This window comes from Schistocerca piceifrons, chromosome 3 (assembly GCF_021461385.2).
Source record: "Schistocerca piceifrons isolate TAMUIC-IGC-003096 chromosome 3, iqSchPice1.1, whole genome shotgun sequence".
Classification (NCBI taxonomy): Eukaryota; Metazoa; Arthropoda; class Insecta; order Orthoptera; family Acrididae; genus Schistocerca; species Schistocerca piceifrons.
This window is the reverse complement of record NC_060140.1, coordinates 471171674-471186407: the sequence shown is the minus strand read 5'-3', so window position 1 is coordinate 471186407 and position 14734 is coordinate 471171674. Positions and strand designations below refer to the sequence as shown.

Sequence of the window (14734 nt, the reverse complement as noted above, 5' to 3'; positions counted from 1 at the left end):
GTGAATAATTGATTTCTGGGACAGTGAAATTAAGGAGTATAAAAATAAAGATGTCAGAAAGCCTAATGAAGTGGCATGGAGGTTTCAATTTAAACAAGGCTTGGTGTCTGGTACTCAATCTATTAGGCTCTCCTTGGCCCTCTCATCAACTTTAGCCAGAAAACACTGAGGCAATGTGTGTTTCATGCCTTAACAGTGTGGGTTCAGAGAAACAAATAAGCATAGAAGGGGCATAACAGGCACTGTGTCTATAAATAGCAGCATAACACCAACAGAAGTTCACAGTCTGGTTAGAATCCAGGCAGAAAACACTTAACAAGAAGACAGTTTGCAGCACCTTAAATCCATGAGTGGACTGGTCACCTAAATATTGTGCAGAAAACTGAATCAGCAATTAGGCTGAATACTTGAAAATACAACTTTATTCAACTATACTGAGAAAACCTGAGAGATCATGACAACCAGGATGTTTCGCAAGTTTGACATATATCCAGTGAGATACCTTGGCTTACAGGTGTTCATGGCAGACATAACCAGAACAAGTAGCTTGGGTATCCTGGATACTGCAATAGTAATTATGCTTAGACAGGAAACTGAGGTTACACAAGCAAATTTTGTAGGTGGTGCTGTCGGCAACACATTCCTCAGGACTGTATGTGCAGTTCGTAGAGTCCTGTCGGTTCCAAGGACACCATTTCTTGACAAATATTAAAATTTAAGTATTTTCCACAGCTGTGTAAAACAAATAGTGAGGAATAAGTCTGGATACAATAGATTGATATTAAGTACATTCTGCAGAATGTGCTAGACATTCACAGGCATTAACGTAGCTACTCTACTGTGACTACATTTAGCACATCAACATCTTTAGTGCTGTTTCTTCAGAAGCAATGTTCTTGAAACTAGATCTTTGTAAAAGACGAAAAAATAAATATACAATATGTGAGCAGATACATAGCTAACTGTAACATCAAAATAAGAAAAATGTCTTACAAAAGCACAAAAATTAAATAATGACAAAGGTCAAAGTGAAGGGATTACAAAAAAAAAAACACAATATTACAAAGAGACATTTATTAAGTATCCGATCATGATTTTTAGTGGTATAAACAACCAATAACTATTTACATTTTAAATTTTACATGTATATTATCATGTATAATATTAAATTACTCTTTGTAATGTAAACTAAGAGGTGCTGAAAAGTCATACAAATGTTTGTAGTCTGTTGCTCTTTCTTTCAGTACACAAGCAGAAGATGTATGTGCTACTAATCACCTCTGTTAATATCTGTATAACTGCTTTGTCTGAACATAATTGTTTCTCAAATGATTTATTTGTAAAAACTTAGGACAAGGGTTGGTGCAGTATGGAATAGTGCTCTCCCTTTCAAAACACTTCTGAATTTTTTCCCTAGTTCCTAAACATAGTACTGTGTTACCCTCTATACCTAAATTTGACCAACCCACTTGAGGTGACATGTTGGACCTAATACTTCTCATCAAAGTAATGAAGAAAAAGTAAATACAGGTAAGTGATTAAGAACTTCGAACTTAACCAGAGACAAACATTTTGGTTTGCCCCCATGTTGGTAAGTTAATGTAATATTACTGTTAATTGCAGAATTTTTTTTAAAAAAAAAATTATTGTCTGTTTCTGAAAAACTGTAAGAAGGTTTTCTTGTGCTTCACTGTTTCTCCCACATCACATTACAGGGGAGAATGTGTGCTGATCATAATTTACACTAATTCAAATGCTTATAAAAATATACTAGTAAACTCCCACAGTGGGTGGCTGAAAATGATTTACTGTACCTAAAATTACCAACATGTCACATCATCCTACTCTAATTTTTTTTACTGTACTTCATTAAACTAATGAAAGTAATTTTAAGCCTCACTATTCCACCGTTTTGGTTTTAGAGCATGGGAAGTAAAATGGGATTGTCATGAATCAATTCTAATGCTCTGAAAAATCACAGTTCAAATGCCACAGACTGCTGACTGCAGAAACACTGCTACTTAAAGAGTTATTTGGCACATCATGAATACATAGTCAACTAAAATATATTACATAGAATCTGACAGTTCAGTGCAGTGTATATCGTTCATTGACTTTTCTTTAAAATAGAGAAACTGCAAATCGAATTTTAAGAAAATAGCAACATTACCAACAACAGCACATACACTCTTCAAGGCCAAAAGCAAGTGAACCATACAAGAATATCGTAGGAATCGAAACACCCTGTTCATGAACATTAGAAGTATCCAGTTACCAAGCAAATCCATTTGTTTTGCTATATTTACTGACAATTTCAGTCAGTATCTCAACACAAATGTGCGCTTACAGTGTTATTTGAAAATACCACCAGACAGAATTTGATGGTTCAACAAATTTATCCAGTTCTTATTTTACTTACATATAACTGTTGGCCCCTTATCATATACAGTTGCTAAAAAATATATGTAAACAGAATGAAACAGGAACATTTCACATGCTGTCAATAGAGAAATCACATTTCAGATCTAGAACACACTGATCGGGTCTTCCCGAAACAGCTTATTCCCAGCAAACTATTCCTTTGCCATAATCCACATAAATTTTTATACAATGACTAAGAGCAGTACATGACACATTTGTGCATACATTACTTCAGACTATTGAACAAAGCACAGAAAGTATACACTGTAAGAAGCAGAGAGATGTCTTCACATTAACTTTTATTTACAAATCAATACATATCATCTTGCTAAACAGCCTGAATAAGTAGATCAACAATAATAATTGAGCACTCTGGAAGGAATGAACGTGCAGAGCCGTGCAAAATTTATGGCAACAAGTGAGAATGTTTTCTTCGATGAAAGCCATTAGAATAGATTTGCTAATGCACTGCTACTTTATCCTCTCCGCTTAAATTTCACCATTAAAAGTACTTTTTTTAAATTTCATTCTACTAATTTTTTCACTCATTGGGTAAATTTTCATCTTCACTATTAAAATTCGAGTTGTAAAGTACTGCAATCATAAAGGGCAGTTCTGAAACACAACATTGTACCTATTTAGAAAAAAAAATGTTCCGTCTGGTACATATTGCCTTGGCTATTACAAAACTGCATTAAAGACAGATCACACACGTGCTGAGAACACTTTTATTGTACTCTCAGTAGATGTAAGCAAATGTGATTTGAGCAAGCAATGTTCATAACGTCAAAATCTCAACAGTCATAACAATCGTCCCTGAGCTGTTCCATCCGAAATAAACAAAAATATTGATGGTGTCAACAAGTTACAGCCAATCAAGTCACTTTTTTTGTCTGTCTCTCTCTCACACACACCAAGGCAATTTTATGGCCATCAATAAGCTTCAGTACAACCATCAGCCACATTTTTCATGATGGTGGTGAATATATGGCAAATTCCCACGAACCTCAGGTCTTCACAGAACAAGACCGTCCTTCAGGAAACAGGTAGACTCCCTCTACACTAAAGATGGAGTTTTCTGAAAAAGAAGATTATGTACGTAAATACATATTTAGTTCCAGAAAACACTATACATTAAGAGTTTTTCAGTTTTGTGGCAGAGAAGAAAATCTCTTTAGTGCCCGCCAGGAACACAACAAAGATATGCAAATTTAGAAAGACAACAATGGCTAGTTTCCATAATTTCCAACATCTCTATGATCATCATCATACATGCTGCCAGATTAGTTTTCCTCTTTGAATATAATCTTTAACAATGTGAGAGAAAAGTAAGCCAGACATTATAAGCACATAGATTGCCTGTGAAGCAGAAGAATGTGTGAACTTTTAGTGATATTGGAAATAAATACAATATTTGAACTTAATAAATAAAGAACAATGGTATCATTATTATTAGCAATCCTAGCTTGACAAGAAGAGGATAATTGATTCATTTATTTAAATACTTGTATATATTTCATACCCAGAGGTGCAACCATGGGCATCCCAGAGCAAATTCACTGAACCTTAAACCCACTCCGAAACACAAATGTACCACCACCTAGCTCCTGATGACAATGTGTTCAAACGATGTGCAGCACATCAAAAAAGAAGTCAAAAGATGAACACTTAACTCTGTTGACACTTAACTAACTCTGAGAGAATAAAGAGGAAAGAAATGTTTGGAAATAGGAAAGAGCAACAAACAAAGAGAAAGTAGTTAAAGCACAAAGAGGGTGATAGAGAAGAAGAGCAATGGCAAAAATGTTTCAAAACATACAGGGAACGCAAGAGAAAGGGGGGGGGGGGGTTGAAGAGCAAAAATCTAAATGGTATCTTTACACCATTGCAACATTCTGAGGTTCTGAGACTAAAAATGACTTTACAAATTTGAGCACACAAACCTCTTCTCCCAAAAATATTAATAACACTAATTTTTTTGTTTAATTTTGACTAGTTATTAATTTGGTTCAGTGGCATGTGCTATATGCTAAACAAAGAAAGTAATCTAAAATTAACTTCTACAAAACAAAACAAAACAAAAAATGGAAATAAACAGTTTGTACATTAAAAATGCAGCTTCTACTAGACATAATACCCCTTTAGCACCTGAAATTTAATACGACAAAACTTCTCAAACTTCATAATTTTGATTACAATTTTAGGTATGTGTGTACTAATGTCACAGTTCCTGTAAGTTCATGAGAAAGAAATCTGTGACTTCTACCTGCATCTACACCTATACTCTGGAAAACAGTCTTATGGTGTAATATGAAGGGTACTTTGTACACCAGTGTCACGTCCCCCTTTTCCTGTTCCAGGCACAAACAGTTCATGGGAAGAATGATTACTGGTAAGTCTGTGCAAGCTCAAATCTGATTTTATGTTCATCTGTCTTTTCATGAGCATATGAGGAACCAATATTTGAACATTTGTTGGCTCTTACAGGAATATATACTCTCGAAACTTTAATAGCAAACCACACCATGATGTGGACCGTCTCTCTCTTGCAGTGACTGCCACTTGCATTGGCTGAGCATTTCCATGATGCTTTTGCACTTACTAGAAAAAACTGTACCAAAATGTGCTGCTTTTCTTTGTGTCTTTTCTATTTCCTTTATCAATCTTGTCTAGTACAGCTCCTAGACTGCTGAGAAATATTCAAGTACTGATAGAATGAGTATTTTGTAAACTAGTCCCTTTGCTGATGGACTACATTTCATGTGGATTCTTCCAAAGAATCTCAGTCTGACATCTGCCTTGAATGTGGTTAGTTTTATGTGGTCATTCCAGTTTCAATCACTTCATATACAAACTACTTCATGTTTTATGGATATGACTGCTTCCAATGTTTGCAGAATAGTCATATAATAGTACAATAATTAGACTGTCTGTCTATTCATGCTTAGTACATTACATTTGCTTATGTTGAGGGTTAATTACCAGGACAAAGTGTCAATTTCTGCAGGTCTTTCTACATTTCCCTACAATTTTCCAGCATTGCATCTTTTCTCTATACAACAGCATCATTCGCCAAAAGCCTCATGGAACTTTCAACACTGTCCACTGTGTCATTTATATATAATATGAAAGCTAATGGTGCTTTAAGACTCCCATGGGATAATCCCATAATTACTTTTACAACTGTAGATTTATCACCACTGGAAATTATATGCTAGTTGTGATGTGTGTGCCAGAAATTGTTCATTTCAATCACACAGCTGGTCTGGTATTGTAGATCCTCATATTTTGTTCTTTAGAGGCAGTGCAGAACTGTATTGAATGCCTTCTTTAAATCAAAGAACACTGCATTAACCAGGGCACCAGTACCTATTGCTTTATGGGTCTCAAACTAACAGAGTAAGCTGGGTTTCACAGAATATTTTTCATAACTTGTGTTGATTCCTACAGCAGAGATTTCCAGTCTCCAGAAATGTCATAATATGTGTACATAAAACATTCCAAAAATCAACAACTGGTCCAAGTCAGAGATTTAGAACTATGGATTTGTGTGTGTGTTCAATGACCCACCTTGAAAATAGGAATGACTTGCATTTTTTTCTATTACCAGGAACACGTCACTCCTCCAGTGGCCTGATGTACACTGCAGCTACAAGATGACTTAGTTCTGTAGCACACTATGTAGAATCATATTAGTATCCCATCAGGCACAGTGGCCTTTCATCTGTTAATCAACTTCAGTTGCTTTTCTATCCCATGGTCACACCTTTCAGTATCTGTCATTTTGAAGTTCACGTGACAATTTGAGGAGGAACTCAAGTGCTAACTTTCTCAGTGAAACAGTTTTGGAGAAATATGTAGTGCTTTGGTCTTTTTTGTGTCATCCTTAGTTTTGATACCATTATGATCTCTCAATGTTTGGACAAATGGCTTCAGTCCAATTCCTGATTTAATGCAAGACCAAAACTTCTTAGGATTTTCTATTAAGTCGGTATATAGAATTTTACTTTTGAATACATTGAATGCTCCAGACACGTCTCTCCTTACACGAGTTTTGGTTTTGTTCAGTTTTTGTTTATCTGTGACACTTCAGCTACGTTTACATTTGCAATGAAGCCCCATCTGTTTTTGTAGAAGTTTTCTAATGAGGTTGTCTAACCACACCAGCTCTTTCCCATCCCTCACTACCTTGCCTGGCAGATACTTTCTACGGCGTATTTTACATACTCTAACTTTGGCCATTGATGCTCAACATTGTCAGTGTTAGATATGAAATTTTCATCTTTATTGCTCACGTAATCTGAAACAAGCTACTGGAAATGACAGCAATGTTTATTAAGTCTCGCATCAGTAAACGAATCAGTAAACTTTAGTCTCCATTTCCTCCTGTCACAACAACTGGTAATTCTACAGTCATCATTAAGATGGAAACATGACAATATAGAGTTTCCTGATAGCTCCCTGTAGGCATTCTGGTTCAAATTATCCACCACCTCAGCTGAAGGACTCAATTCTGTATAACTAAAATGTCCTCTTCATCATCTTTAGATGTATCTCCCGCTCTCACCATCCAATGCATGTAATCCATTAGATAATCTTTCTGTGGATTACAATGATCACAACACTGCACATCTTATGTTTATAAGACAGATAAATATATGAGCGCACAATCTGATTAGAGTCTTCTGTGGTCCACTGTGTGTGCCACCGTAGCTCTACTACTCACTGTAACTGTGTTTTACAGGCAAGAGTGACCAAGAACTTCATATGTGCAACTCTAGTTCAAATGTCCCAGTGATGCAGTGCACTCTGCATTGACTGTTCACAAAAGAGCTGGCAAGGACCAGCATTAATGTCCTACAAACATTTTTTTGCCTGATGGCAAACAAATTTTAATCTTGAGCCAACACGTATGCTGTTTATCTCCTTCTTTGTGGTCAACTTTTGGCTGTAGTTTGGTTAGAAATTTCTACTAGATCAACAACCACCAACAGGAAGGTGATGTAATATATGGCAATACACTTGTGACATACAACAACTGGAAGAATTACATTTGCTGCATCTGTAATTTTCGTAACCTATGTTACATTTTATCCTCTAAGAACAAACAGGTAAAATTAACACTACGCTTGCTTGACTGTTTACAGCACCTGTAACTTATCCATTACCATATACATGCAGATACTACGAGAGGCATTCATTCAGTAAGTAATGTGACACACTTTCCTTTGGCCAACTTCAATTGAAAAAATGCAGAATTTGTTGTGGGACATCTTGGAATATTACCACCTCAGCCCCTATAATTTCATGAAGTTCTGATAGGTGGCAACACTATACATAGCCTTCAAAATGGTGTCTGTAATGGGGATGCGTTCCAAGCAAACATCTGTCATTGAGTTTCTGGTGGAAAACCACAGATATTCATTGGTACTTAATGATGACAATAATGATGATTGGTTTTTTGGGCGCTCAACTGCGGGGTTATCAGCGTCCGTACAAACTCCCAAACTTTGCTCAGTTGAAGCTCACCACGTTCATGAATGATGATGAAATGACGATAACATAAACACACAGTCATCTGGAGGCAGGTGAAAATCCCTGACCCCGCTGGGAATCTAACCTGGGACCCCGTGCTCAGGAAGTGAGAATGCGACCGCGAGCTGCGGATGGTCTGCAAAGACCTGGCAATGAACAAATGCATGGTGAGTCATTGGACAAGGCATCTATCACATTGTAATAAGGTCGAGCAAACCAGCCCGACCTCACGCGCATGCTGGCTGGCCGCATACAGTGGTGACTCCTGCAACACTGGAGTGTGCGGACACTTTCAGTCAAGATTACTGACAGACCACAATCAAACATCTTGCTGCACAACTGGATGTCTCCGTTGGTAGTGCTGGCATGCTCATCCACCAGTTCGAATACTCAAAGGTGTGTGCCTGCTGGATTCCTCACCACTTAACAGAAGACCATAAAGAGCAACAAAGGACCATCAGTGTGGCATTCCTTGTGCATTGCGAGCCCTTATTGTTACAATTTTTCATCGCTTATCACAGATACTGAAACATGTGTTCATCAGTTTGAATTGGAAACAGATGGCAATCCATGGAAAGACACCACACCACCTCTCCTACAAAGAAGAAGTTCAAAGCCGTGCCCTCAACCAGTAAAGTCATGGCGACAGTCTTTTGGGACTGAAGGAGTTATTCTGTTTGATGTACTTCTTCACAGTGCAACGATCAACTCTTTGAGTGTACTGTGGTATTCTCAGGAAATTGAAGAAACGACTTCAGCTGGTTCGTCACCACAATAATGCAAATGAGCTTCTCCTTCTCCATGACAACTTAAGGGCTCAATAGAGGAGCATGGAACTTCCATTGGACTGTGTTTCCTCACCCACCCTACAGCTCTCAGGTGTCACACATACCTACTTCAATTTGTTTAGCCCAATGAATGATACACTCCACGGCAAGCAGTACCTGGATGAGGGGAAGTTTATTGCTACAGCAAGACATTGACTGATGTCAACTAGCAGAGTGGCACCATACAGGTCCTTCCAGTAAGGTGGCACAAGGTTGTCACATTGAAAAGAGATTTTGTTGGAAATAGGATTTTGTAGCCTAAAGACTGGAGAACTATTTGGTGTATTGGAATTATGAACAAAACCAACCTGCTTTCAGAAAAAAAAGTTTTGCATTGCTTGCTGAACACTCCTCGTACTACCTTTAACATGCCAGGTGATTAATTTTCTATTCAAGCATACTATTAAGCTGCTGGACACACACACACACACACACACACACACACACACACACACACACACACACACAGTATAGTCAAACAGCAGCAGAATTTAACAAAAATGTACAATAACCAAATGTGCAAGTAGTTTCTGTTGCAGATTCATGTGAACACACATTTTGCATACATACAGGTGTGACCAACACACTTTATAAAGTCGAACAGAGAGACATTTAAACTGATGTTCCCTGTTACTGAATAAATGGAAAGTAAGACAGGTTTGAGTGTACAGTCTCATCAATGTGAATATCGCAAAAGGTGGAAATAGTAGTTAAGATGGCCAATTTATGGGAAGGAAGTGAATGCAGCTGATTTAAGGTGACATCCTGGCACTCACCTGCAGTAAGTTTGCAAAATGGCAGAAAAACTGAAAACCATATGCTTCTGAATACGAATTGGGTATCCTAACTAGCATAACACCCTTCACACTGACAAAATTATAATGTTTCTGTATCAACTTAAGGAAAACAGGACAACAACAAGTTTGCAATATGTAAAGCTTTTTGTATTTGTGGTTTTCCTTCAAAAGACAGCCTCCTATCTTATGGCAATTCAGTGTCTGTACCATAAAATTTATTCTTCTTCCTATTCTTCTTTGTTTGTTCCCAATATTTTTTCTTTTCCATCAACACAAACTCTAGTAACAATAGCTCAAGATCCTGTGAACATTCCATGCTGTTTGACACATTTCATATGCAGAATTTTGTACTGGACCGAGATTTAAACTTGAAAAACTTAATGAAAAGCTGTTTAACTGGCTGAAGATGAAGTACGCACTTCCATAACCAATGCATAACAGTTAACTGAGATGAACACGAAGGTAGCCAGTTAAAAATCAAGAGGTAGAAGTTTTCTTCTCCAGAATTTGATTAGAAGCTGGGGCAAAGGAGGAGGAGGAGGAGGAGGAGGAGGAGGAGGCGGCGGCAGCGGCGGCGGTGGTGTAAAGTTTTTTGCTATCAGACTTTGTGCTAGTACCATTTAATAATCATAAACTTCTCTACAATGTGTCACATAATGAAGACAAGGACACTTTATGGTGACTCGTACACTGGATGGCTATGATAATGTAACACTCCTTTGGTAACATTTGACAAGAGTGGGTTATCTACTCAATGAAGTTGCTCCCTAGTCTTTTCTTGCTTTTTGTGCTCATCCGTAACACGAACTTTGCAAAGTACAAAGAGTTATCCACAGAATACAGAGATACACTTCACACTGCATAATAAGTTGTACAAATGCAATGGCAAACAGTTTCCAGTACAACGTTGTCAAGAAAACATCTTTGAATTCTCATATTGTCCTTAACATAAAGAATAACTCTGAAGGACAGTACTAATTTAATATTCAATAAATGTGTGGAAAACATGGCACACATTAATACCAATGAGGTGATCTTTTTCTACTCTTTCTAGGAGTAGATCTTAAAGTGAAAACTGGTAGCAAGTTAAACTGTTTCAACAACAGTCTTTATTTTCACTCTAAATAACAGAACAAGCAGATGTGTGCATCTCCTGGAGAGCAGAAGAAGTAATATACAGAGGTCCTAAAATACACTCTAGGAAAGAAAAGCAATGCACATGAAGGATTTATCAAAATGGAATAGAAATCAGTATATATGATGTACATGCACAGGTAAACAAATTATTACAATTTAAGATAAAATTGATGATTTATTTAAAAGAAACCGCTTCTCAAATTGACTAAGTCAATAACACATCCTCTCTCAAATGCCGACGTATTGTTCACGCATCTGTCTGTGAGACATAGTTACTTTCAAACTCAGTATACAGAATGAAATTCATGAGGACTTTATGCCCTGGTGTGGACATATCCTCTATTTACTATCATTGCAAGCTGTGCAGTGAAATTTTGCTGTAGCATCACACATTCATCCATCAGTCATCAAAGTTTACAGCTTTTCATTTTCTGATAATACCTGTATTAATACTGATTTGCGACCAATTTGCATAGCTTGTTAGTGGTGCTTTTTGTCTTAGAATGTACTTGCAATATGAGTAAAAGGAAAATAATTTTAAATGGTAACATACCATCTGGTAATTCATACAGCTTCCGAGGAAGTGAGGCAAAGTAACGATGCCTCAGTGCATCTTCTGCACCTATCCTGTTGTCTGGATTGAGCTGTAAAATGAGAAAATAGAAACTGACTGAAGACTCTACTCTCTTATTACGTTACAGAGCCAATAATTTCACTAAACACTTTTAAGGTTAATACCTCAGTCAAATATAATACTGGTTGTCTCACAGTTTCTGTTCCTCTAGCTTCAATTGCAATACCTGTGACTTATTCCATACTCAAGTTATTCTCATTTATCTTATGAACAATCACTTCTCACTTACAAGGACATGTGTGTGTTTTATTATTAACTTTCAGCAATGTAAACAGTTTTCCTTATCACAAAACATGTAACAGCAGATATTATCTTTGAGAGATACAGGAACTGTTAATGAGCAATAAGTGGTACTTATTTGTCCCCACTGTGGAAAAATACAAAGTAGTTCACTTCACACAGCTGTGACAAATTAAGACAGGTTATAACTGCAATGCATGTTTATCACAGTTTTTTCTCCGTTTCTGCATATGCTCCCTTATTAGTAAGTATGTGCATAGTGAAGAGCACTGTGCACAGTGTATAAATCTTCATGACACAAGATATGAAAGTAATTATTTGTGTTTACACATAAATTTGCTAATTTTAATTAGGTTTATTGCTGTATTAAGCTGGCTTGTCTAATATCACTATCCTATTATCTGTGGATGTATTAAAAACTAGTTGCTATGGTGTTCATTCCAAAGGTGCTCGATACTAGTCTATCCCATAAAATCCTCTTAATCTCTCAATAATTACTGCAACTTACAGCCATTTAATCTTGCTCACTGTATTCACACCCTTGTCTCCCTCCACAACAGTTACTCCTCACACTTACTTCCAATACCAAACAGACAATTTCTTGATGTTTCATGTGAATTGAGTAGTAGGGATATCAACAATATGATGAAAAGGATAGATTGCTACTCATCATAAAGATGACAAATTGAGTTGCAGACAAGCACAACAAAAAGACTTACTCTCTTAGCTTTCATCCAAAGCCTTCTTTAGAAAGGAAAACAAAACTGAATACCCTGCACTCCAGCACCTGAAAGAACACTCCAGTTATCAAGCCTACTGATATCCTACTGCCGCCTTAGGGCACCACTATCGAATTTCTGTACTACCCACAGTGTTCCTCCTCATCAACCCCTCTTAACACCCAGACCCTGCCCTCCAGTTAGCCACATCCAGGAAACTCCCTGCCAACACTACACTAAATGCAAAGACGAAATAATCCCAGCATACTGTTGACAACATTTCCACCAAAATCCTCAGCCACAGACAAGTTTTAGCCCTATCCTAAGAGCTCACCTTCAGCATTACACCCTAATTTAAACAAGCTGGACTTGCCAAAGACTTGCTATCCTTCTCCCAGTCCCTGTCGTGAAACATTTCCTTGCCACCAATCACTCCAACCAAAGGCAACCTAATCACAACATTAAACCCTGTCTCTCCAGTTCTAGCATCATCCAACATGATTCTCCCTTCCCTCCCCCCTCCTAACCATCACCTTCCATGTTTTCCTTACCTCGAACTTGGCCTCATAATCCTTCTCTAGGTTCCTTCCTAAGAACAACCTTTTAATTTTATCCTAACACACAACCACTTCTTGTTTGATGGAAATGTATTCAAACAAATCTGCAGCACAGCCACAAGCATCAGCATGGCACTCTCCTATGCCAATCTGTTTATGGGCCATCTGGAGGAAACCTTCCTAGCCTCTCAAACCCCTGGTTCATGTCCACTGATGATGTCTTCATGATCTGGACTCAGGGCCAACACATCTTATCCTCATTACTTCACAACCTCAACACCTTCTCTCCCACTTGTTTCACCTGGCTCTCCTCAACCCAGTGTGCCGCCTTCCTGGACCTTGACCTGCTCATCTCTAATGGTTCACCCACATGTGTGCCCACATTAAACAAACCAACCGCCAATAGTTACCCACATTTTGAAAGCTGCCATCCCTTACATACAAAAAAAATCCCTCCCATCCAACCTGGCCGTCCTGGGATAGCATATCTGAAGTGACAAGAACTCCCTTGCCCAGTATGCTGAATGTCTCACAAAAGCCTTTACAGACAGGCACTATTCTCCAGACAGAGTCAGCCATCAGGTTTTCCATGCCATAAATCCATACACCTCCGATCCTACCACCACCCCCAAGAACAAGTTACAAAGGAGCACCCGCTTCGTCACCCAATACCACTCTAGACTGGAGCAACGGAACCACATCCTTTATCAGGGGCTTTGATTACCTATCATCATGCCTTGAAATGGACATCCTCCCCAAGAACCTTCCACCCTTCCTAAAATGGCATTCTGACACTCACCCAACTTGTATAATATTACAGCCCATCCCTATGCCACTCCCAATCAGATCCCATCGCTACAGGGATTTTAACCCTTTAGAAGACCCATGTGCAAGACCTGCCCAATGCACCCACCCAGCACTTCCTATTCAGTCCTGTCACAGGACTATTTACCCCCTCAGAGGTCGGACCACCTATGAAAGAAGCCATGTCGCATATCAACTCTGCAACAATCATTGCAGCTTTTTATATTGGTATGACTACCAAACAGCTGTCCACAAGGATGAATGGCCACCTCCAAACTGTCCAAGAGCAAAGTGGACTACCCTGTGGCACAACATGTAGCTGAACATAATGTGCTACACATAAATGGCTCCTTCACAACTCAGGCCATCTGGGTCCTCGCTTCCAGCACCAGCTTTATTGAACCACGGAGATGGGAATTATCCTTACAACATATTCTCTCTCCCGAAATCATCCTCGCCTCAATCTACAGTAACCTATTGGCCCTCCTCACCCTACACTCAATAGTTTCTGCCCCATCCCATCATTATCTCCCAGTTCACATCCCTCCACCCTCACTGTGCACTGCTCTCCGCCAGCACACCCACCTTTCTTTTCCGCTTCTCTGCTTCTCTTCTGTTCCACACTCCCACTCCCTCCCCATAGCCTTCCAAAATTGCACATGACAGCCTTGTCCTGCCACCTAGTCCCTGCATGCTCCACCAGGCAGTGCTGACTATCCCCCCCCCCTCCCCCCCAATCACTGCCCCACTCTGAAGTAAGCAACTCAACTGTCATCTTCACAGTGAGTCGCAAGCAACCTTTTTCATAATATTGTTAACTAGTATCAATATTTTGCAAGCATGACTTATTAAACTGACAGTTCAGTAATATTCAACAACTGTCAGCACCTGCTTTCTTTGTAATGCAAATTATTACATTCTTCGCTGAGTCTATACAATTTTCACCTCTTTCATGTATCTTGCATTCCAGGTGGAACAGTTTTGTCATGCTGGCTCTCCCAAGGATTTCAATAATCCTAAGGGAACATTGCCTGCTTCAAACACCTTGTTTCCAGTTAAGTTT

The 14734-nt window shown here is 38.5% G+C and overlaps 1 protein-coding gene across 2 annotated transcripts in view; it reads right to left on the bottom strand.

Annotated features, from left to right (window-relative positions):
* Window positions 1-1057: 1057 nt before the first annotated feature.
* Window positions 1058-14734, bottom strand: part of LOC124788083 (cyclin-dependent kinase 14) — a 709064-nt gene continuing 695387 nt past the window's right edge. For both annotated transcript variants that reach the window (XM_047255181.1, XM_047255180.1), the window contains exons 10-11: window positions 11271-11361; window positions 1058-3499 (exon numbers count right to left, since the gene is read on the bottom strand). In XM_047255181.1, the coding sequence (XP_047111137.1) occupies window positions 3429-3499; window positions 11271-11361 (162 nt within the window). In that variant the 3' untranslated portion in view covers window positions 1058-3428. The remainder of the gene's footprint in view (window positions 3500-11270; window positions 11362-14734) is intronic.